This window comes from Mesoplodon densirostris, chromosome 18, assembly GCF_025265405.1.
Source record: "Mesoplodon densirostris isolate mMesDen1 chromosome 18, mMesDen1 primary haplotype, whole genome shotgun sequence".
NCBI classification, from domain to species: Eukaryota; Metazoa; Chordata; class Mammalia; order Artiodactyla; family Ziphiidae; genus Mesoplodon; species Mesoplodon densirostris.
The window spans coordinates 57,844,733-57,869,469 of record NC_082678.1 but is presented as its reverse complement, the minus strand read 5'-3'; the positions used below and the strand labels follow the sequence as shown (position 1 = coordinate 57,869,469).

The window sequence follows — 24,737 nt, the reverse complement described above, 5'->3', positions numbered from 1 at the left end:
GCCACGGAGCAAGTAAGCCCATGCTCCACTACTACTGAGCCTGTGCTCTAGAGCCCACGAGCTGCAACTACTGAGCCCGTGTGCCACAATTACTGAAGCCCACATGCCTAGAGCCCATGCTCCACAGCAAGAGAAGCCACAGCAATGAGAAGCCCACGCACTGCTACGAAGAGTAGCCCCCACTCGCCGCAACCAGAGAAAGCCCACATGCAGCAACAAAGACCCAATGCAGCCAAAAAAATTTTTTAAAGTTGTAGCAGAGAAAAACTGATTGGGACAAAATAAAAACTAAAATCAAGAATTCTCCAAAAGGGACCTCCCTGGCAGTCCAGTGGTTAAGACTCCACGCTTCCACTGTGGGGGGCATGGGTTCGATCCCAGGTTGGGGAACTAGGATCCTGAATGCCGCGCAGCGTGGTACGGCCAAAAATAAATAAATAAAATAAAAAAGAGTGCTCCAAAACACATGGAAGTAGTGACCATAAACAACAGACGACAGTCATTAGGTGCTACTACACCATCCTTCTCACTAGGTGTACAAAGTAAGAGATAATATGGTTCATGCATCTAATGCTGTATGTCAAACCACTAGAAATCATACTGGCTTAGGACAATAACCTATTGCTCATGAAAGAAAAGTTAATTGAATTGAGGGTTGAGAATAACAAAAAATGGGGGACGTACAAATAGAAACCATAATGAGAATCCATTACATATTTATTAGAATGGTTAAAATTTAAAAGGCTGATAAAGTCAAGGGCTGGTGAGGAAGTAGAGGAATTAGAAACCTCCTATATCGATGGTAGGAATGTAAAATGGGACAACCACTTTGAAAAACATACATCTAACATGTGATTCAGTCATTCTACTTGTATATATTTGACCAAGAGAAAAGAAAGCATATGTCTATACAAAGACTTGAACATTAGGTTCAAAGCAGCATTACCTGTAAAAGCCAAAACCCAGAAACAACCAAAATACCCATCAACGGGTGAATAGATAACCAAATTATGGTACACTCATATAGTATGATACTACTCAGCAATAAAGGTGAATGAGCTAATGATAAATGCAACAACATGAATGAATCTCAAAATAAATATGCTTCGTAAGAGAAGCCAGACCAAAAAAAGTACATACTATATGATTCCACTTACATAAAACCCCAGAAAATGCAAATTAATCTACAGTGACCGAAACCAGATCAGTAGTTATTTGAAGAAAAGGAGTTGGGAGGGAAAAATTATAAGGGGACATGAGGAATCTTTGGGGGTGATAGTTATATTCATTATCTTGTTTGTGGCGATGGCTTCATAGGTGTATACATATGCCAAACACATAAAATTGTACAGTTTTAGGGGCTTCTCTGGTGGCGCAGTGGTTAAGAATCCACCTGCCAATGCAGGGGACACAGGTTCGAGCCCTGGTCTGGGAAGATCCCACGTGCCGTGGAGCAACTGAGCCCGTGCGCCACAACTACTGAGCCTGCATGCCACAACTACTGAAGCCTGCATGCCTAGAGCCCATGCTCCGCAGTAAGAGAAGCCACCACAATGAGAAGCCCACGCACAGCAACGAAGCGTAGCCCCTGCTCGCCGCAACTAAAGAAAGCCTGCACAGCAACGAAGATCCAACTCAGCCAAAAATAAATAAATAAGTAAATTTATTTTTAAAAAAAGAATGTATAGTTTATTGCATATCAATTACACCTCATAAAGCTGTTAAAAGTGTACACACACACAAACACATCAGAGTCTGCTAAAATTTATGATTCTGAATGAGGAGTGACGTCAGTAGTATTAATAAAGGAAGTGGTATTAATAAAATTGACAGCACTTAGTCGTTCGTGTTACAATACAACATACAAACTATAGTTTGAACACAGAGTTCACTAGCTCAGTTGAATACAGAAAACCAGGAGGGACCAGGTTTGTCATGGCTCAGTTTGACCATGTGCTTAGGCAACAAGAAATGTTATAGCTTATTTCCACCTGGTCTTTGTCCATTTTGTTCTTACCGCTCTAACTTAACAGTCTCAACTCTTTATTATACCCCCATTCCATCAAGGCTCCTTGACCTTCTTTTTAAGGTAAAATTCCATATTTACTAGTAATTTTTATATTAGTATTAACATTCCTTTTTAAATTTTAATCAGGACTACGGCTCTGATTACACCATTGTATAAACTTTCTCCATATCTGTTTTCCCCATAACCTCAGTTTTAGGGTGCAATTTTGCAGAATATAATAAGCATGCTGCCCCTGTAAATACACTCTGCTTTCAAGGCACCCAGCTCCCTGCCTTGGGAGGCCGGCGCATATCAAACGGATTGCATCCATGGGCTCCCTGAACCTTCAGAACCTCCAGCTTCTGGCTGGGTTCAGCCTGAGAGAGCCATCTGGAGAAATGACAGTAAGGCGGGGACACCCCTGGCTGCTCCGCTGTCAGGTTATTGCACATGGACCGAATCTCTCCACCAGAGGCCACAGCTCCTGTCAGGTAACCATCTTGATAGGGCTCCCATTGGAAGTCCTGCTAATGGCTCTCACCCCTTGCGTAGAAATGGTAAAGGGTCTCAGCTCCTATTCATTTTATTTAAACTCTCCTCAAATTACCCAATGTGAGTATATCTTCTATTTCTAGCTAGGACCCTAACAGGACAGGTTTTCAGGAATACAAATATCACATAATAGCAAGAAACATAGCTCTTCAAAAAATTAAACCAGAATTCCTTTTGTTTAGTCACCTACATATAACCATTTTGGTGGGCCATTTGAAATGTGTACCAATTTCAGGCTCACAAGGAAATACACAACAACGTCTATAAAAACAATCTTACAACACACCACTAAGTGGTGTCCATAGTTTAGATACTATATTTTTAAATAAATACATAAAAAACAACTTTTACCTGTTCCAGTAATGTCATCTTATTTCCTTAAGGTTTTATTACATCCATAATCAGATAAACAGGGTGTGCTCTATCATGCTCTGAGGGCTCTGGTGGTTCTAAGACAATACTAAAGTCAAGAGGTCCATGAACAATCCATGATATTGGATACCCCAGTATCCTGACCCATCTCAATAAAAACCTCTGTGCCAGGGTGGCAGGTTTCAGCATAAATGGTATATCAAAGATGTAAAAGCCCAGTCTTTGAAAGCAGTAAAGAGAGTCACAAGGCCATGCAGAGAGCTAGAAGAAAACACAGAACACCCACAGAAATGTAAAAGACCAGTGAGATGAACAAGTGAAAGACTGGGTACTGGAAGGAAGGCCAAGGAATTCCGCAAAAAGCTCATGTGTTAGAGCACCAAAGACTGGAAGAATGGCATAAATCTCTTTTTTGTATCTGCACAAGTAATGCCAGCCCAAACTGTGATTCCATCAGACCTCACAACACAACAGGATGAAAATCAGTTACAACAAGGGCATTGTATGTAACGGCTCTGTGACATTTCATGACAAGAAGAAATGTCAGATATTAGTATCCCAAGCAACCTCCCTTCTAGTTCTATTTAACATAACCCTTATTTATTTTAGACACAAGTTGAAATAAACTCTCTTCAGCAACACTTCAGGACAGTGAAACTGTGCTTAACCTCCACCTAAATAACTGCTGCTTTAGATCAGTGTCTACCAAACACCAGCCCTAAGAATGTCTCTATGTGTATAACTGAGTCACTGTGCTGTACAGCAGAGAATGGCACAACTCTGTACCTCAACTATACTTCAAGAAAATAAATAAATACAAATAAATAAATAAATAAAAACCAGTCTCACAGAATTCTGTCAATCCAAAATGACCTTTTTTAGCAATTGGCAACAAACTGCAAAACTATTAATACTGTGAACTAACTGTATCATATTTAATGAACAGTCCTTAATTTTGAAATTAAGTCTTCATTCCTATGCAGCTATTAAAATTAATTAGCTTTTTTCAAGGTAAATTTAAGATGTCTTTGATGGCCAAAATCTTAATCTCTCTGATTATTAAAATTCAATCTTGGAAATATGGCCATAGAGGGCTTATTTAATAAGAGATAAGGGATTCCTAACAAATTGAAATAAAGAAATTTTCTCACTTTCATTTTATTTTATTTTAATATTTATTTATTTATTTGGCTGCGTCAGGTCGTAGTTGTGGCACGCAGGATCTTCGCTGCCACGTGTGGGATCTTCGTTGCCATGTGTGGGATCTTCGTTGCGGCACGCAGGATCTTTTCTGTTGCAGTGTGCAGAATCTTTAGTTGAGGCATGCAAACTCTTAGTTGCGGCATGTGGGATCTAGTTCCCTGACCAGGGATTGAACCTGGGCCCCCTGCATTGGGAGTGCAGAGTCTTAGCCACTGGACCACCAGGGAAGCCCCTCTCACTCTCTTAATTGAAGCATAGTTGACTTTCAATATTAGTTTCAGGTGTACAACACAGTGGTTCAATACTTTTATAGATTATACACCATACAGAGTTATTATAAAATCTGTACTTTATTCTGTGTTGTATATTACACCCCTGTATCTTATTTATTTTACAACTGGTAGTTTGTACCTCTTAATCCCCTTCACCTATTTCACAGCTTCTCCCACCCTGCTCCCCTCTGGTAATCACTGGTTTGTTCTCTGTAAGTCTGTTTCTGAGGGAAATTTTCTCACTCTCACAAGAATTTCCCACCACCAAATGGATATATGATGTGAGTCTCTGGATAAGACTTCCTTCATCTGTAGCATATATCTTACGTGATTTCAAGGTTCTTTCCACTGCCAGTATTCTATGATTCTCTCTATGTAAAGATCACATCTTCACTCCAATAACGTGATGATATTGTATTGGATTAAACATTCTTCAAGGTCTGCAGTCAGCTGTTGAATAACATTACTCTTTTGCAACTATTCATAATACCCAACAAAATCCTAACCACAAAAAACTGCATTACTGGAACAGTTTAGCATGTAATACACAATGAGCTTTCATTTCCTAATAAAGTGTATATTCCTTAGTATATTGTCCATACTTCTCCTCCCTCCCTCAAATTATTACACAAGGCACTGACTTAATCCCTGGATCAGTAGCACAATAAACATTATCTCCCACCAAGCACTTAAATGGCTTATCTGGAATGATTATGGAACAGTGTATCTGTCTCTTTCTCTCCCCTTCTCCCTCTCCCTCTCTCTTTCTCTCTACATAGACACATACACACAAAGAAAGAAAGACAACATCACTAGAATACAAAAATAAATGGCATTTTAATGACTGTCATGAATGCAGTAACAGCCAGTATTAAAAATTGTGGGCTAAGTGTAACGTGTGTATACCTAAAGGATAAAAACTGAGGAAGGACTGGGATTATTTCCATAGCAATTCCCCCCCTTTCTTTGAAAAGTTATTATAAATTTCAATATAAATTTAATATGAGTATGAAAATTTATACATCAAGAGGAAATTTTACTGAACTTTCTTAAGCAGAACTAAATGGTATTAATCGTGAATATAAGCAACTGACAGTGTCCAAAGCACCTTGTGCTCAATAAAGCATTTGCCACAGAAATGAACAGCAACAGACATGTTTTGTACGTCTCCAAAGGGTGAAGGGGGTCCTAAAATTTTGTGCACCACAGGCTCTGAAAAAGACATCAACACCCAGGTTCAGGACATGTGGTTCCTCAGATTAAGACACTTTCTCAACCATAAAAAAGTGTTGCTAATATTCAAATAAAGGACTAGTATGACTGTACAGCAAGCTTACTAAAATTCATTTAGCAAAAAATAAATATTTTTGAGAGCCTGCTAGTTAGAAGGCACTGTGCTTAAATCCAAGGAGGACTTCTCTGGTGGCACAGTGGTTAAGAATTAGCCCGCCAATGCAGGGGACACAGGTTAGAGCCCAGGAAGATCCCACATGCTGTGAAGCAACCAAGCCCGTGTGCCACAACTACTGAGCCTGCGCTCTAGAGCCCACGAGCCACAACTACCGAGCCTGCACACCACAACTGAAGCCCACGCAACCTAGAGCCGTGGAGCCACAACTACTCAAGCCCGCACACCATAAGGCCCACGTGTCGCAACTACTGAAGCTTGCGCTCCTAGAGCCTGTGTTCCTCAACGAGAGGCCACTGCAATGAGAAGTCTGCACACCACAACGAAGAGTAGCCCCTGCTCACCACAGCTAGAGAAAGCCCATGCAGCAACGAAGACCCAACGCAGCCAAAAGAAAAAAGGAAACAAAACAAAAACAAAAAACAAAAAAACAAGAAGGAAATATCTTTGCATTTATTTATCAATAACCATTCTTAAAACAACCCAGCAAATGTTGGGTTGACATACAGCAGTCTCTTTCCAGAATGATTCTCCTACTATGAAATAAATTAACTTAATGAGCAGAAATGGGACAGGGGAAATGAGTGCCTACAATAGACTTTTTTGAAATAGGTAAATATTATTATTTTTTAAAATAAATTTATTTATTTATTTTTGGCTGTGTTGGGTCTTCGTTGCTGTTCAAGGGCTTTCTTTAGTTGTGGCGAGCTGGGGACGCTCTTTGTTGCAGTGCACGGGCTTCAGTAGTTGTGGCACATGGGCCCAGAAGTTGTGGCTCGTGGGCTCTAGAGCACAGGCTCAGCAGTTGTGGCGCACGTGGCTTAGTTGCTCCACGGCATGTGGCATCTTCCCAGACCAGGGCTCAAACCCGTGTCCCCTGCATTGGCAGGCAGATTCTTAACCACTGCACCACCAGGGAAGTTCCGAAAATGTTATTTTAATCAGAAGTATGTTCATCGCCCCTGTGGTCATTAATGTGTCAACTTGGCTAGGCCACAATAACCGGATTTGGTCAAATATTATTCTAGATGTTTCTCTGAAGGTATTTTTTATATAAGACTAACATTTCAATCCGCAATTTGAGTAAAGCAGATTATGCTTCATAATGTGAGTGGGACTCATCCAATAAGTTCAACGTTCTAATAAAATTTTAAAACGCTGACTTCCTTGGAGGAAGAGGGAATTCTGTCTTTGGATTGAAATTGTAACTCTTCCCTCAGTCTCCAGGTTTTGGATCTGCAGCCCTCACGATCATGTGAGACAATTTCTTAAAATCAATCCCCACTCCCTCCCTCCCCCCACACACACATCCCACATCCCACATCCCACTGGTTCTGATTCTCTGGAGAACCCTGACTAATATAACCTGCATACCATCGTGGTCATCTCTCAATAAATGATCTCATCACCTACTGTATACAATCACCTTACCCTTCCTTTTGTGTCTTATTTTTTGAGAAAGTGATACCTCAATAAATGAATCCTGTAAAAATAAAAACAATCTCCTTAACCATACAGTTAAGCAGGGTTGCTAAGGAATGGAAAATCTTTCAAAACCTGCAAACTAAACTCAGTAGGTAGCTGAGCACCTTCCGTAGACACATCTTTTTGTGGGGCTTCAACAGGACTGGGTGCGCCTGAATTACAGGGACCTAAACACCAGGAAGAGTGAAATCAACAAGGTTTTCTTTCACCACAGGTGTTTCCCCTCTTCTGCTTGGTTCCCATTCCCTTTCAGCTCGCTTGTCAACACACCAGTTCTCTGATAATTGCGCTGACTTGAATATGGTGTTGTGTTCTTCCAGAGAGTTTATTTCACCTTTTTTCTCTTCAACTCCAGAATTTCCATTTGGTTTTTCTACAATTTCTAATTTCTTACTGAGATTCTCTATTTGTTCAGTCACTGTTATGATACTTTCCTATCATTCCAGAAACGGTTCATTTAGTTCTTAGAACATATGTAGAATAACGGCTTTAAAAGCCCTGTCTACAAATTTTAACATTGGAAACAATCAGGAACACTTTCTATCGCCTACTTTTCTCAATATATCACACTTTCCTATTTCTTGGTATGTATCATAATTTTATGTTGAAAACTAGACATGTTATATAAAATAGTATAAGAATTCTGGAAATCTCTCTTCCTCCACAATGTGCGGCTACTAATGCCTCTGCTGAGTTTTACTTTTCTTTAATTCTTGTCTTCATTTTAAAGCCTGCTTGCCTGGGGTTTGCCACTGTGTCTAAGGAGCTTAGTGATTTAGCCAAAGATTCGACAGACAATTTGCTCAAATACCCTAAGTCAGTAAAGGTTGTCATCCTTTCCAAAAGGATCTATGTGTGGGTAGAGGAACCCGTTTAACAGGCAGACATTTTCAAGTCTTCCAGATTTTAGCTTTCCCTGGATGCTTCCATGGCTCCTCTGCCCTTACATGAAGCCTCAGCTAACCATGACTTTAGGCTTAACGAGCCATGGGCCTGCACAACTCTCATGACCCCAAGGCCACAACTTCCAGGGACAATGCTGCTGGGCATGGTCATGACATTGCACACCCTGGAAAATCAACCAAGTTGGAAGGGGAAAGGGTGGAGTGTGATGGGAGCAGCTTCCGGGCATGAATGTGACAGATTCCCACTGTTATGGCTTAATATTTACCAGTTTCTCAAACATAAACACTTTCCACATTGTTGGAAGCCTTTGGTTGAGTTCTAGAGCACTGAAATGGTTGTTATTACCTGTTTTGCAGATGGACTTCATTCTAAGTCACAAACCTCCATCTTTCCTAAGTATATGCATACCAGTGTCTGTTCCCCTTCTATAGCTTTATAACATACTTTGGAAGTCCTTAGTCTTCTACATGTACTGACAAACTTTCTTATTCCCTTAGATCCAGCATAAGCTGTGCCTTCCTCATGAGGCCATCTCCCATGAATCCATGCACACTGATCTCTACCTTCTTTGAATTCCTATTACACATCATTTTATCACAATCATTTTCTGTGTGCTATGTTTTTGTTTTCAGCAACATCCTTAAGTCTTTGGGACAAGGAATTCGGTTTTCATGCTTTGTATCCTCATCCCATACCTGGCAGAGTGATGAGTACAAAGTAAATTTTTGCCCACTTCAACCCAAAAACTTACACTGGAAGAAAACTGCCTTGTAATGCATGTAGTCAAACCATTTCCCCAGAAAGCAACGATGAAGATTCCAAGACCTAATCATGGAACACCACTAGCACATTCCTCCCTTCTGCACTGCATCCATGACCTAGAGTGTACCCTATCAGATGAAAGTACAAGGCAGGGACTACTGGTTGCCAAGCCTAATATTCACTTTGATCCTCTACCTTGCTAACAAAACCATAATCATATCACTGCTTACTTTGTAGCTAGGAGTTCAAGTGGAGGAGAGGCACTAACTGAAAAGACAGTAGCCTTCTTGAGATAATTAGGGGAAGGGGTCATATTCTAAAAGATGTCAAAACTAGAAATGGAAAGAACCTAAGTCATTAATAACACATCACAGAAACACTTCACTAGCCCTGGACTGCCTACCCAGTAACTTTCAATTACATAGTTTGTATAGGCCATTGCAATTTTACCAGTGGTTGTATTGGAATTACATAGTGAAAAGGTCACGACAAACCTGATAACTAAATCACTATAAGCCATTAAGAAGCATATATTCGGGCTTCCCTGGTGGCACAGTGGTTGGGAGTCCGCCTGCCGATGCAGGGGACACGGGTTCGTGCCCCCATCCGGGAGGATCCCACATGCCGCGGAGCGGCTGAGCCTGTGAGCCATGGCCACTGGGCCTGCGCGTCCGGAGCCTGTGCTCCGCGGTGGGAGAGGCCACGGCAGTGAGAGGCCCGCGTACCGCAAAAAAAAAAAAAAAAAAAAAAAAGCAGCATATATTCTCATTTACTATATAAAGAAAGTAGGGAAAAATCTGACTTCCTGAGTAATAACCATTAATCATCTTTGTCCATAGTCCTCTCATGGTCACAAATGTAACCAGCATGGAATTAAGAGAATGCTTGCTTGGGTTTGAATCCACAGCTCCACTGTGTGAATTCAGTGCCTGAGTTTTTCTAAACTGCAAAATGGGACTAAGAACAGTATTGATTTCATAGTATTGCTGAAAGAAATGAAAGAGAAAATTCATGGAATGCCTTTAGAACAGTGTCAGGCACATGCTACAACAACAGTAAATGTTAATGGTGGTGGTGGTGGTGGTGGTGATGATGATGATGATGATGACGATGATGATGACGACGACGACCTAATAGTAAGTTCTAATCCACTGTAGAAGGCCACTATAAATACTAAATAAACACATAAGCTGAAACACATTTTTCTTAACGATACTAATCTTTTATTTCAAGACTGAATTCTGAGGTACTGCTGGCTTGCTTTCATGTTTTGCTATCACCCTACATTTGAGAAAACAGTGAGCAGAAAAATCCCAAGGACTGAGTGACAAAAACCCTAAATATGTTTTTATTTCCTTTCCCATCTGTCTTGTAAGAGCATACTATTATGGTAAGCAAAGATCTGAAGACATCAAAGTTCCCCCTCTGAAATAATACAAAATTTTAATAGTGATTCAAAGAAATTTTTTAAAATTCCTTACCCAGAAGATCCAGTGCTCTTACAAACACCAAGGAGGGGCCTTTTTTCAGCAAAGTTGTCACACTTCTGAGCACCTGATAAGGAACATGAAATAAAATGTAAAATAAAACTTTGAGAAGTATTCTTGTATATTTCCCATTATTTCCATTCTCTCAAAACATTTACAGCTAAAGAGATAGCAAAACATTCATTTAAATTGATATATTTATACAGTTGACTGAACAAAAACTAGAAGAGCTATAAATAAACTTATAACTATTTTTTAAATTGAACCAGCATTTAAAAACCTTTTTTTAAAATTAGCAACGCCAATCTTATACACATTCACCACGAAATCAGAAAAACACCCCCAATTCCACCAACTAATTACCTAAGAGTTGTATAACCTTGATTTCAAAACTAAATAAAGGAAGGTCACAACAGAAACTTTAACAACTTCAAAATTTCAGGCCATTCTCAATACACAACAATGCAAAATCCTGAAAAAGACTAGTAAAATGAATAGCAATGTATTAGAAAAAAATTAAATCAGTCAGTCCATGAAGAAAGACTGAAAGACACTGTCAACCAGAGAGCTCCAAGAAACAGCACAACCAAAGCACCCTCAATAAAGTTAGAGGTTGGCAAACACATACACATTGCTTGCAATCAGCTTTTTAGTTTGCTGCTTACAAACAGGTACAAGCACCTGGAAAAGTGGTTAACTCTATATAGGAAGAAAGTATCAAAAATTTTCAAACTACCATTAATAATTTTTAAAATATGAGAAGGTATTTCAGGCATGAAACAATATAAGAATGCAATGAAAAACTGACACTTAGAAAATAAAAGAGCCCTGGGAAGTTAAAAACAAGGTAGATATTATTTAAAAACTCAACACAAGCATCAGAGAAAATTTCCTAGAGAACACAGCAAAAACACCAAAAAAAAAAAAAGAAAAACAGCATTAATTTATACACACACACAAACACATACACAAGAGAAACGTTAAAGGACAGCCTCAAAGTTCCAGTACGTAGGTAGCAATTCCAAAAAGAGAGAAAAGAGAAAAACAGAGGAGGAAAGAATCCATAAAATGTTTCCAAATTTTTCACAGAACAAACAAGGACAAACAAGAATTTTGCAAGAACGAGGCAAGGACTCCACTCTCACCACTGCTATTCAGCATAGTACTGGAAGTTCTAGACAAGGCAACGAAGCAGAAAAGAAAGGGGGAAAAAGTCATACTGATAAGAAAGGAAGAAATAGAACTCCCTATTTTCAGATAACATGATTGATACCTTGAAAATCCCAAGGAATCAACAACAGCAAAAACTTCTAGAGCTAGTGAGTTAGCTCAGCAAGGTCACCAGAGTCAAGATCAACATACAAAATATCAACCGTATTTCTATATACTAGCAACAAGCACACAGAATTCCAGAATTCCAGATTTAAAATACAATACCATTAATAACTGCTCAAAATAACATTAAATACTCAGGTATAAATCTAAAAAACATATACAGGACTTAGATACTGAAAACTACAAAATGCTGATGCAGGAAATGAAAGACAATCTAAGTAAACGGATATATAAAGTTGACAGAAGATGCACAGATTAATGGAACAGAAGACAGTCCAGAAATAGACCCAAACAAATATGGTCAACTGATTTTTGAAAGAGGTGTAAAGGCAATTAAGCAGAGTAAGACCGTTTGACCATTTCAACAAATGGTCCTGGAGCAACTGCATACCCATAGGAAAAGAATAAAACTGGAAATAAAACACCTTACCTAAAATTAACTCAACATGGGTCTGAGATTAAAATGTGAAACCATATAACTTTTAGAAGAAAACAAAAGAAAATCGCAGGACCTAGGGTTTGGTGAAGAGGTCTCAGACATGACACCAGAAAATATGATCTATGAGACTGAAAAAAGCAATAAGTTGGCTATAATTAAAATTAAAAACAAGCTACACATTGGAAAAAATACTTGTAAAACACATATTTGACAAAGGACCCATCTAGAATATATGAAATAATCTCAACATACTCAAAACTAAAAAAACAAAAATCCAACTTTAAATGGGCAAAAGACATGAGATATTTCACTGAAAATAAGATATGGAAAGCAGATATGCAAATGAAAAGATTTTCAACAACATTAGCTACCAGGGAAATGTAAAAAGCAAATGCTGACAAAAATGCAGAGAACTTGGATCTTTCACACATTCCTGGTGGAAATATAAAATAGTACAGCCCCTTTAGAAAAGAGTGTGGCAGTTTCTTTAAAAGAGCAGAAACAAAAAACCTAAACATACACTTACCATATATCCCAGCAATCATGCTACTGGGCATTTATCCCAGAAAAATAAAAACTACACCCACACAAACTTGTATACAGATTTCATAGTAGATTTATTTTAAACAGCAAAATAAGTGAAATCATCCCTGATGTCCTTCAGCAGATGAATTTTACCTCCACACCATGAAGTATTAATCAGTAGTAAGAAGGAACTAACTATTGATACACTAAACAACTTGATACACCTCAACAAACTTGTGCTAAGTGACAAAGCAATACTGTGTAAGTCCATTTATGTAATACTCTTGAAATGACAAAATTAGTACAGAGATGGAAAACAGACTGATAAATTCCCAAAGGTTAGGGATGGTGGACGGAGACGGTGTGAGGGAGATTACTGTAGTGATGAAATAGATCTGTATCTTGATTATGGTAGTGGTTACATGAATGTACACGTGATAAAATGACACGGAACTATGCGCACACATTCCACCAATGTCAGTTTCCTGGTTTTTATATTGTATATAAGATGTAACCAGCTGGGCAGAGGGTGCACAAGACCTGTCTGTAGTATTTTTGCAACTTTCTGGTAAATATGTAATATCTCAGAAGGCAGTTTTTTTTTAATGGAAGATAGAATAAAGAGGATAAATATTTTCTTTTAATATTATGTAATTTAGTTTATGCTCTTTAAAAAGGTACATATGTCAAGAGTGAGACGAAAAGCCACAGACTTGGAGAAATACTTGCAAAAGACACATCTGATAAAGGAGTGTTATCCCAAATATAACAAAGAACTTTTAAAACTAAACAGTAAGAATATGAACAACCCAATTTAAAACCGAGAAAAAGATCTGAACAGACACTTAACCAAAGTAAATATACAGATGTCCAATAAGCATATGAAAAGATGCTCCACATCACAGGTCATCAGAGAAATTCAAATCAAAACAACAATAAGATACCACTCCACACATACTAGACCAGCCAAAATGTAAAACAACGACAATACCAGATGCTGACAAGGATGCAGACCAACAAGAACTCTCAATCATCACTAGAGGGAATGAAAAACGGTACAGCCACATTGTAAGACAGTGTGGCAGTTTCTCACTAAACTAAACATACTCTTACTACAAGATCCAGCAATCATGCTCCTTGGTATTTACCCAAAGGAACTGAAAACTTTGTTTACACAAAAACCTGAACATGGACATTTATATCAGCTTTGTTCCCAGTTGCCAAAACTTGGAAGCAATCAAGATGCCCTTCAGTAGATGAGTGGATAAATAAACTGTGGTACCTCCAGACAGCAGAATATGACTCAGGACTAAAATGAAATGAGCTATCAAGCCATGAAAAAACATGGGGGAAACTTAAATACATACTGAATGGCTCTGGAAAAGGCAAAAGACAGTTACTGAGACAGTAAAACGATGAGCAGTCTTCAGGGGTTAAGAAGGAGGGAGGCATGAGTCAGTAGAGCACAGAGGATGCTTAGGGCGGGAAAACTATTCTGTTCGGACACTACAATGGTGGATACATGTCCTTATGCATCTGTCAAAACCAACTGAACGTACAACACCAACAGGGAACCCTAATGAGAATTATGGACTTTGGGTGATAATGATGTCGGTGTGGGTATCTCTGTGATGCAGGGTATGAATAGTGGGGGAAGTTGTGAGATGTGAGGGGTCAGGAGATATACAGCAACTCTCTGTACTTTCTGCTCAACTTTGGTATCTAAAAAATGCTCTTAGGGCTTCCCTGGTGGTGCAGTGGTTGAGAGTCCGCCTGCCGATGCAGGGGACACGGGTTCGTGCCCCGGTCCGGGAAGATCCCACGTGCCACGGAGCGGCTGGGCCCGTGAGCCATGGCCGCTGAGCCTGCGCGTCCGGAGCCTGTGCTCCGCAACGGGAGGGGCCACAAGAGTGAGAGGCCCACGTACCGAAAAAAAAAAAAGCTCTTACAATATTAATTTTAAAAAGATGTAGCAAGCTCTTGAACACCCATGTTCACTAAAGAATCATTCACAATAGCAAAAGGTGGTAGCAACACTAGTGTCCATCAAATGACGACTGGATAAAGAAAACGTATATATTAGAAAGGGAATCCTGTCACATGCTACACACAGATGAATCCTGAGGACATCGTGCTAAATGAAAGACACTATTCATGAAAAGACAAATACTCTATTATTCCACTTGTACGGGGAATCTAAAGTAGTCAAATTCCTAGAAACAGAAAGAAAAATGTGATTACCAGGGACTAGTGATGGAGAGAGAAATGGAGAGCTGGTGTTCAATAGGTACAGAGTTCTCTGAATGCACTCAACACTGCCAAGCGGTACAATTAAAAGCTGGTCGGGAATTCCCTGGCAGTCCAATGGTTAGGGCTCTGTGCTTCCACTTCATGGGACCACGGGACACGGGTTCAATCCCTGGTCAGGGAACTAAGATCCCACATGCTGTGCGGCACGGCTGGGCAGGAAAAAAAAGTTTGTAAAGATTTAAAGATGGTAATTTTCTTTTTTCTTTATGTTTGGCTGCCTTGGGTCTTTGCTGCTGCATGCGGGCTTTCTTTAGTTGCGGTGAGCGGGGGCTACTCTTTGTTGTGGTGCGCGGGCTTCTTACTGTGGTGGCTTCTCCTGTTGCAGAGCACAGGCTCCAAGCGCACAGGCTTCAGTAATTGTGGCTCGCGGGCTCTAGAGCGCAGGCTCAGTAGTTGTGGTGCACAGGCTTAGCTGCTCCACGGCACGTGGAATCTTCCCGGACCAGGACTCGAACCCGTGTCCCCTGCATTGGCAAGCAGACTCTTAACCACTGCGTCACTAGAGAAGCCCTAAAGACGGTAAATTTTATGTTATGTGATTTTTACCACAATTTTGAAAAAGGTACAAGTTGTGTGCTTGAACAAGTGTGTGCCCACATGAGTGTGTGTAGTTAGATGTACAGACAGATATTTAGTTATCTTAAGTGCTAAAGACATAAACACATAAACACCAATTTCAGGATAGGAATAGTCCTCTTACGGGTTTAGGATGAAGACAATATTTGGGAGAGGTAGCCAGGGGACTTCAGCTCTCTTTTAATAATGTTTCATTTCTTTGCTAGATGGTAAAGAGCAACTGTAATGTTAATGTTAATAATCCTCGTTAATGGATCCCTCCAAAAATAATGAAGTTTAATCCAGAGGAGGACAGGTTAATGGTTACACATTTAGATTGTGATCTGACATAATATACTTCTAAATTGTGATAATAATTATACTAAATAGGTTAAGACAAGTTCTATGATCCACTAACACTGTATTATCACACCTTAGAAAGATCAAAACTATAAAAAAAGGATCCAAAACTATAAACACAGTGTTGATGAATAAAGTTCTCCATAACTAATTTAAATTTTGAGAAGCTTATAAAGATCAGTGACTACATCTTCACCAAACATTAATTTACTATGGATTGTGTGCTCTTACCCCTGCTAAACAAATAAATCAGATTTCACAATTAACAATATGACTTTTGAGCGAAGCACAAGTTAAAAATTAACTGGTCCAAAGCCCATAACATTTATGTTCCAAATTAATTATAATTGAACTTCAGCTATACAAAGCCAATTCTTCACTCCTCCATATTTCACCTTCACCTTTAACAATACCTATTTTCCCTCTGCATCCTGGTGTTCTGACAAGGTCTTTATGGTTTGTACCCGTATTATACATACCAATTTGATATTCTGATGAATGATACATCATGTCTTTAAAATGCAAATAATACTGGCAAGAATGGTTTGATTGTTCTTGTGTTTCTCAAACCTGAACTGAAGAATTCCATTGGTTTCCGCTGACCTACTGGGTTACAACAGTCCTACCGAATCTGTTCTCTAGGTCAGTCACCTGACGCTTACTAAAGATAAGCGTCATGGATATTCAGAAAAGGTAACCAAGCAAAAAATTTAAACTACAAAATAATGCCCTCACTTAAGAACAACATAAAGCCAAAAGCCCCCACTGTACTACCAAAACCTTGTAAATAAAAAAGACGAATCTTCAGTAAGCAAACAAACCATAACAAATCCTTCAAATATCTTTGAGGCACACTCTACATCAAATTTTTTCAAAGTTGGAAAACCATGTAACAAAACCTTAACTCTGCCTTAAATAATTTCTTCGTGGATGGTTTGAATAAATACAATTTTTTAAAGTGTTGGCATAAAAATTCTATAATCTCATGAACACCGTAGCTATTAACCTGATTTTTCTTGCAATATAAATAGCATGTACTCTCCAAGATGCCTAACGGAGTCATCACCCTCCCATAATGTAATCCTCCAAATTGTAGAGGATTAACTTTTTATACATAAAATTGTGTTTATTTGCACGTACAATAGAGAGAATGACGTTACACACACCTGTTCTACAGCATTTAACAGAATGTAGCATGATGATTGAAATGAAAAGCTAAATCCATCAAATATAAAAACTATTGCAATCCTGTTGCAAAGTCCTTTTGTTAAACTCCTTTTATTCTAAATCCTTTTAATTCTGTCCTGTAACACTAAAACATTTATAAAAAGCTTAAAATCCTAATAAATCGCACAATTAAAATAATGAAAATGTGCTTGCCCACCAAGTCACCAACTCCTCTCCCCCTCAACAAAATTCAAGATAGTTTGCATGTCAGAAAATGTTGAATAACACCCCCCATCACACACACTATTGTAAACTCATTAACTAAAGAGTTTAAGTTCATGGATCAGCCTTAAGGATTTCAAGATATCAAATAGAAACCACTTCTGTATGGATCCAAAATCATATCCAGAGGCAAATAAACATCCAACTGATAATAAGATATTCCAGCTCTACTCTTGACATTGAGGATGACTGAAAAACAGAGATTTTACACAAAAGTATATTAAGTAGGCACTAATTTTAACTGAGAGTGCCTTTGCAGAAAGATTCCATTGAACGATTTAATTCATTTTATCAGTTAAACTGTTTCCAAGTCTTCCATTCCATTTGTTATTTTATTGAAGTAATTCTTTTAGAAAATATTTAATTCAATGAGGTTGTCCAAACCCATTTTCATCACAGATTCTCTCAATGTGAGCTTCAAGTTGTAGTCCTATTTGCAGATCTAAATTTTAGCTAGAAAGTATGATTCCATCGTCAGTTTGTAGTCAATACATTTTATTGTGTGTAATTTTAGATTCTGTGTGGATATTTTCCCACTAAAAAGTTCTATTTTATTACACAATGTTCTATTTTGTGCTACAAAACAATCACCATTATGAACTGAAAACTCTTCATGTTTATTTCTCACCTAAACAGAGAAAAATGTGAGGAATTTTTTTAGGACAAAGAAGACAGAGATAAAGTGGAAGATGAGGTGAAGAGAGAGAAATGGGAAAACAGACACATAGGCTGCAGGTACCATCAACCAACCACAAGAAAAACAGGACAGAAATCTTATTGCCTTGAACAGTTTTATCAAAACATGATCACCAGGTGGCGCACTGGTTAAGAATCCGCCTGCCAATACAAGGAACACGGGTTCGAGCCCTGCTCCAGGAAAATCCCACACGCCACGGAGCAACTAAGCCCGTGCGCCACAACTACTGAGTCTGCACTCTAGAGCCCGTGAGCCACCACTACTGAGCCCGCGTGCCACAACTACTGAAGCCCGCATGCCTAGAGCCCATGCTCTGCAACAAGAGAAGCCACTGCAAGGAGAAGCCCGAGCACCGCAACGAAGAGTAGCCCCAGCTCGCTGCAACCAGAGAAAAGGCTGCATGCAGCAACAAAGACCCAACTCAGCCAAAACAAACAAACAAACAAACCATGAACACCAAGTAAATCTTTGCATCTGCCTCAAGTATCCAAAACATGCGTATACATTTTAGATTCCATGGTGACTTCAGAAAGTTTAAAATGTTAAACACAACATTTTTAAGTTACTGCTGGCTTTATTATCTTCCTCCGTAAGTTAAAATGTTCAGCATGTGAGGTATCCCTTAATATTTAGTGGCATCGCATTATTTCTCTTCAAGGCTCAGGCCCCTTGTGCTCTTTCACAGATTTGACTCACCAGACCTTAACAAACACAAAGTACCAATCATACATCTGACAAAGGAGCAAAATGAGATTTTGAAAGGCTAAATAAATCTCCCAAGTTACTGTGGTACTAAACCACCTGCGAACCAGAAAGACAGCCCAGAATTTGTTCCTCTGTTACCCTGGCTCACTGAAAAATCTACTGTCAGAAAGTTATGCCCAAGAAGAACTCTGTTGGAAAATAAATAAATGTACTGATAAAGCTAATGTATCTAAACCCTCAGTGCTTTAATTCTCTCATCTGTAAAGTGGAGATAAGTACCAATACCTCACATAGGATTGTTGTGAGGTTTAAAAAAGATAAGATATGGAATGGACTAAACAAGGTGCTGCAACATGTAAGAACTCAATAAACTTTATGCAGTTATTATTGTTGCTGGCAACCGTCGTATTGTGAATCCATTCATTTACTTTCTTCGTATCCTTTCTTGCTCTTCTACCATGGTATCAATATCTCTCTGACCTAGCCCTCTACCCTGCTCACCCACATTGGAATATGCCAAGCACACTCCTGCCTCAGGAACTCCTGCCTCCATTTTCTGCTATCTCCTTGGAATTATCAAGTTATACCCTAGTTATCTCCATAGTTCTCTTACATACTTCTTTTAGGTCATTGCTAAAATATTTTCTAATCAGAAAGATCATGCTTCCGCTCCTTTGTTTTTCTTTAAAGCACTTAACAGAGCCTCATACTATACACAATTCGATTGATTATCTGTCTCAGCTCACCCAAATGGTGACTCAAACTCCATGACACATAAAGACTTGTATGATAAAGTTCACAACAGCTTTATTCATAATAGCTCAAAAATATATATTCAACCCAACAGGAAAATGAATAATTAAATATATTCCTAAAATGGAACACTACTCAGCAATAAAAGGAAAGATATACTGATACACGTAACATCGTCAAGAACAGGGAAGACTACTCCTCTGAAGTGAAAGAAGGTGGAACAGTATATGCTTCCGAGGGGGTAAGGATAACTGGGAAAGGGCATGTGAGAACGTTCTGGGGTAACAGAAATAATCTTTAAAGAGGTATGGGTTACATAAGTGTATGTATTTGTCAAAACCCAAAACTGTAACAGGTAAATCTCTGCATTTCTCCACTGTAAATTACACCTGCATTAAAAAATTGAAGCAAATAAGAAAGTTTTTCAGTGGTAAAGGAAATAAACTGTGTGCATGACATTAATAGTGGTTGATTAGAGTGATAAGAATAGAGGTGGGCTAAAATGTGACCAAAATATTAGTAATTAGTCTAGGGCAAAGGTATACAGGAGTTTATTGTCCTTCTCATTTCACCATTCTGGGGTTTTATGCTTTTGGCAAAAACAAGTTGGAATATGCATTCTAATATGCATTAGAATAAAAAGGATAATGGGATAAACATGAAGATGTAAAATATGATAGCAAAAACACAAAATGTGGGGGAGAGGAGTTAAAATGCAGATCTTTTAGAATGTGTTAGAACTTAAAACGATTACCAGTTTAAAACAGGAGATACAATTAAAGATCAACATATATGAACCCAATAGTAATAACAAATCAAAAACGTACAATAAATACACAAAAAAGTAGAGAGAGGGCTTCCCTGGTGGCACAGTGGTTGAGAGTCCACCTGCCGATGCAGGGGACACGGGTTCGTGCCCCGGTCCAGGAGGATCCCACATGCCGCGGAGCGGCTGGGCCCATGAGCCATGGCTGCTGAGCCTGCGCATCCGGAGCCTGTGCTCCGCAATGGGAGGGACCACAGCGGTGAGAGGCCCGTGTACCACAAAAAAAAAAAAAAAAAAAGTAGAGAGAAAGGAACACAAGCATACCACTAAAAAAAAAAAAAAAAAAAAAAAAAAAAAATCATCAAACCATAGGGAAGAAACAAAAAGAAGAGGAAAAGTACAGAGAAGAACTATAGAAACAACCAGAATACAGGGAACAAAATGGCAATAAGTACATACAAATCAAAAATCACTGGGGCTTCCCTGGTGGCACCATGGTTAAGAATCGGCCTGCCAATGCAGGGGATACGGGTTTGAGCCCTGGTCCAGGAAGATCCAACATGCTGTGGAGCAACTAAGCCTGTGCGCTCCAACTACTGAGTCTGTGCTCTAGAGCCTGCAAGCCACAACTACTGAGCCCACGAGCCACAACTACTGAGCCCACGTGCCACAACTACTGAAGCCCGAGCACCTAGAGCCCATGCTCTGCAACAAGAGAAGCCACCACAATAAGAAGCTCACGCACTGCAATGAAGAGTAGCCCCCACTCGCTGCAGCTAGAGAAAGCCTGTGAGCAGCAACGAAGACCCAATGCAGCCAAAAATAAAATAAATAAAATTTTTTAAACATCATTTTAAATGTCAATGGAATAAATGCTTCAATCAAAAGACACAGGGAGGATGACTGGATTAAAAAAAAACCAAGACCCGTCTATATTCTGCTTAAAAGAGCTAAAGAGGAGAAAGGACAGTCTCTTCAATAAGTGGTGCTGGGAAAACTGGACAGGGACATGTAAAAGTATGAGATTAGATCACTCCCTAACACCATACACAAAAATTAGCTCAAAATGGATTAAAGACCTAAATGTAAGGCCAGACACTATCAAACTCCTAGAGGAAAACATAGGCAGAACACTCTATGACATAAATCACAGCAAGATCCTTTTTGACCCACCTCCTAGAGAAATGGAAATAAAGACAAAAATAAACACATGGGACCTAATGAAACTTCAAAGCTTTTGCACAGCAAAGGAAACCATAAACAAGACGAAAAGACAACCCTCAGAATGGGAGAAAATATTTGCAAATGAAGCAACTGACAAAGGATTAATCTCCAAAATTTATAAGCAGCTCATGCAGCTCAATAGCAAAAAAACAAACAACCCAATCCAAAAATGGGCAGAAGACCTAAATAGACATTTCTCCGCAGAAGATATACAGACAGCCAACAAACACATGAAAGGATGCTCAACATCTTTACTCATTAGAGAAATGCAAATCAAAACTACAATGAGATATCATCTCACACCAGTCAGAATGGCCATCATCAAAAAATCTAGAAACAATAAATGCTGGAGAGGGTGTGGAAAAAAGGGAACACTCTTGCACTGCTGGTGGGAATGTGAATTGGTACAGCCACTATGGAGAACGGTATGGAGGTTCCTTAAAAAACTACAAATAGAACTACCATATGACCCAGCAATCCCACTACTGGGCATATACCCTGAGAAAACCATAATTCAAAAAGAGACATGTACCAAAATGTTCATAGCAGCCCTATTTACAATAGCCCGGAGATGGAAACAACCTAAGTGTCCATCATCGGATGAATGGATAAAGAAGATGTGGCACATATATACAATGGAATATTATTCAGCCATAAAAAGAAATGAAATTGAGCTATTTGTAATGAGGTGGATGGACCTAGAGTCTGTCATACAGAGTGAAGTAAGTCAGAAAGAGAAAGACAAATACTGTATGCTGACACATATATATGGAATTTAAGAAAAAAATGTCATCAAGAACATAGGGATAAGACAGGAATAAAGACACAGACCTACTAGAGCATGGACTTGAGGATATGGGGAGGGGGAAGGGTAAGCTGTGACAAAGTGAAAGAGCGGCATGGACATATATACACTACCAAACGTAAGGTAGATAGCTAGTGGGAAGCAGCCGCATAGCACAGGGAGATCAGCTCGGTTCTTTGTGACCGCCTGGAGGGGTGGGATAGGGAGGGTGGGAGGGAGACGCAAAAGGGAGGGGATATGGGAACATATGTATATGTATAACTGATTAAATTTGTAAAATTAAAAAATAAATAAATAAATTTAAAAAAAAAAAAAAAAGAGCTAAAGACACACACACAAACTGAAAGCAAAGAGACGTAAAAAGAAATTTCTTGCAAGTGGGGGGGGTAGCAATACTCATATCAGACAAAATAGACTTAATAATAAAGTCTATAGCAAACGACAAAGAAGGGCATTATTTAATGATAAAGTGATCGATACAAGAAGAGGATATAATACTCATTAACATATATGCACCTAATACAGGAGCACCTAAATATATAAAGCAAATATTAACAGACATAAAGGGAGAAACTGGCAATAATACATTAATAGTAGGGGACTTCAACGCCTCACTTACACTAATGGACGAAGCATCCATACAGAAAATCAAGAAGGAAACAATGGTCTTAAATGATGCATTAGACCGGTTAATCTTAATAGATATCTACAGGACATTCCATCCCAAAAGATCAGAATACACATTCTTATCAAGTACACATGGTATGTTCTCCAGAATAGATCATATGTTAGGCCAGAAACAACTCTCAAAAAATTTCAGAGAATAGGAGTTGTATCAAGCATTTTTTCTAACCACATTGGTATAAAACTAGAAAGCAATTACAGGAAGAAAAATGGGAAAAATGAAACAATATGCTACTAAAAAACCAATGTGTCAATGAAGAAATCGAAGAGGAGATCAGAAAATACCTCAAGACAAATGAACATGGAAACATAGCTTTCTAATATCTATGGGACGCAGCATTTGACAAAATTCAACATTCGTTCATGATAAAAACTTTAATCAAAGTGGGTATAGAGGGAACATATCTGAACATAATAAAGTCCATTTATGACAAACCCACAGCTAACATCATGCTCAATGGTGAAAAGCTGAAAGTTTTCCCTCTAACATCAGGAACAAGACAATGATGCCCATTCTTGCTGCTTCGGTTTAATATAGTATTGGAAGTCCTAGCCACAGCAAACAGACAAAGAAAAAAAATTAAAGGCATCCAAATTTGGAAGGGAAGGAGTAAAACTGCCACTATTTGAAATGACATGATACCATATACAGAAAACCCTAAAGTCTCTACTATTAGAACTAATAAATGACTTAGGTAAAGTTGCAGGATACAAGATTAATACATTTTAAAAATCTATTGGGACTTCCCTGGTGGTCCAGTGGGTAAGACTCTTCGCTCCCAATGCAGGGGGCCCAGGGTCCATCCCTGGTTGGGGAACTAAATCCTGAATGCATGCCACAACTAAGAGTCCGCATACCGCAACTAAGAGGTCCGCATGTCGCAACTAAGAAGTCCGCATGCCGCAACAAAGATCCAGCATGTTGCAACTAAGACCCAGCGCAGCCAAAATAAATAAATAAATAAAAATTTTTAGATCTATTGCTTTTCATACACTAATAATAAACTATCAAAAAGAGAAAGCAAGAAGACAATCCCGTTTAAAATCGCATCAAGGGCTTCCCTGGTGGTGCAGTGGTTAAGAACCCTCCTGCCAATGCAGGGGACACGGGTTCGAGCCCTGGTCTGGGAAGATCCTACATGCCGCTGAGCAACTAAGCTCATGCACCACAACTACTGAGCCTGCACTCTAGAGCCCGCGAGCCACACCTACTGAGCCTGTGCACCACAACTACTGGAGCCTGCATGCCTAGAGCCCCTGCTCCGCAACAAGAGAAACCACTGCAATGAGAAGCCTGCACACCACAATGAAGAGTAGCCCCTGCTCGCCAAAACTAGAGAAAGCCCGCGCGCAGCAACAATAAATAAAACATAAATTAAAAATAAAAGCAACTGCTGGAGGGGCAGGGCACAGCAGAATCTCCCCTTGGACAGAAAGACACTGGTGGATGCCATTACTGCACTCGCCTGGTACCCTGCTAGCATAGCTGGGCTAGATCAGAGGCAGCACCCTCCCTCCAATCTTGCTAACACAATCAGGGGAAAGTGGTGGCAAAGGCTGCCTTGATGAAGCAGGAAAGCTCAGGGGGTTGCAGCACTTCCTCAATACTGCTTGGAGTGGATAAGCAGGAACAGACATTCTATTGCTGACATTCTACTGCTCCCTAGCTAAATTC

General features: G+C 39.3%; 1 protein-coding gene and 1 non-coding gene across 9 annotated transcripts in view; both read right to left on the bottom strand.

The window, feature by feature from the left end:
- The window catches only part of BCAS3 (BCAS3 microtubule associated cell migration factor), a 581,795-nt gene that overhangs the window by 480,692 nt on the left and 76,366 nt on the right, over positions 1–24,737 (bottom strand). For all 8 annotated transcript variants that reach the window (XM_060081385.1, XM_060081386.1, XM_060081388.1 and 5 more), the window contains exon 7: positions 10,450–10,522. In XM_060081385.1, coding sequence (XP_059937368.1) covers positions 10,450–10,522 — 73 coding nt within the window. The remainder of the gene's footprint in view (positions 1–10,449; positions 10,523–24,737) is intronic.
- On the bottom strand, positions 4,290–4,362 carry TRNAG-CCC (transfer RNA glycine (anticodon CCC)). Its single transcript has one exon. It is a non-coding gene; the product is annotated as a tRNA-Gly (tRNA).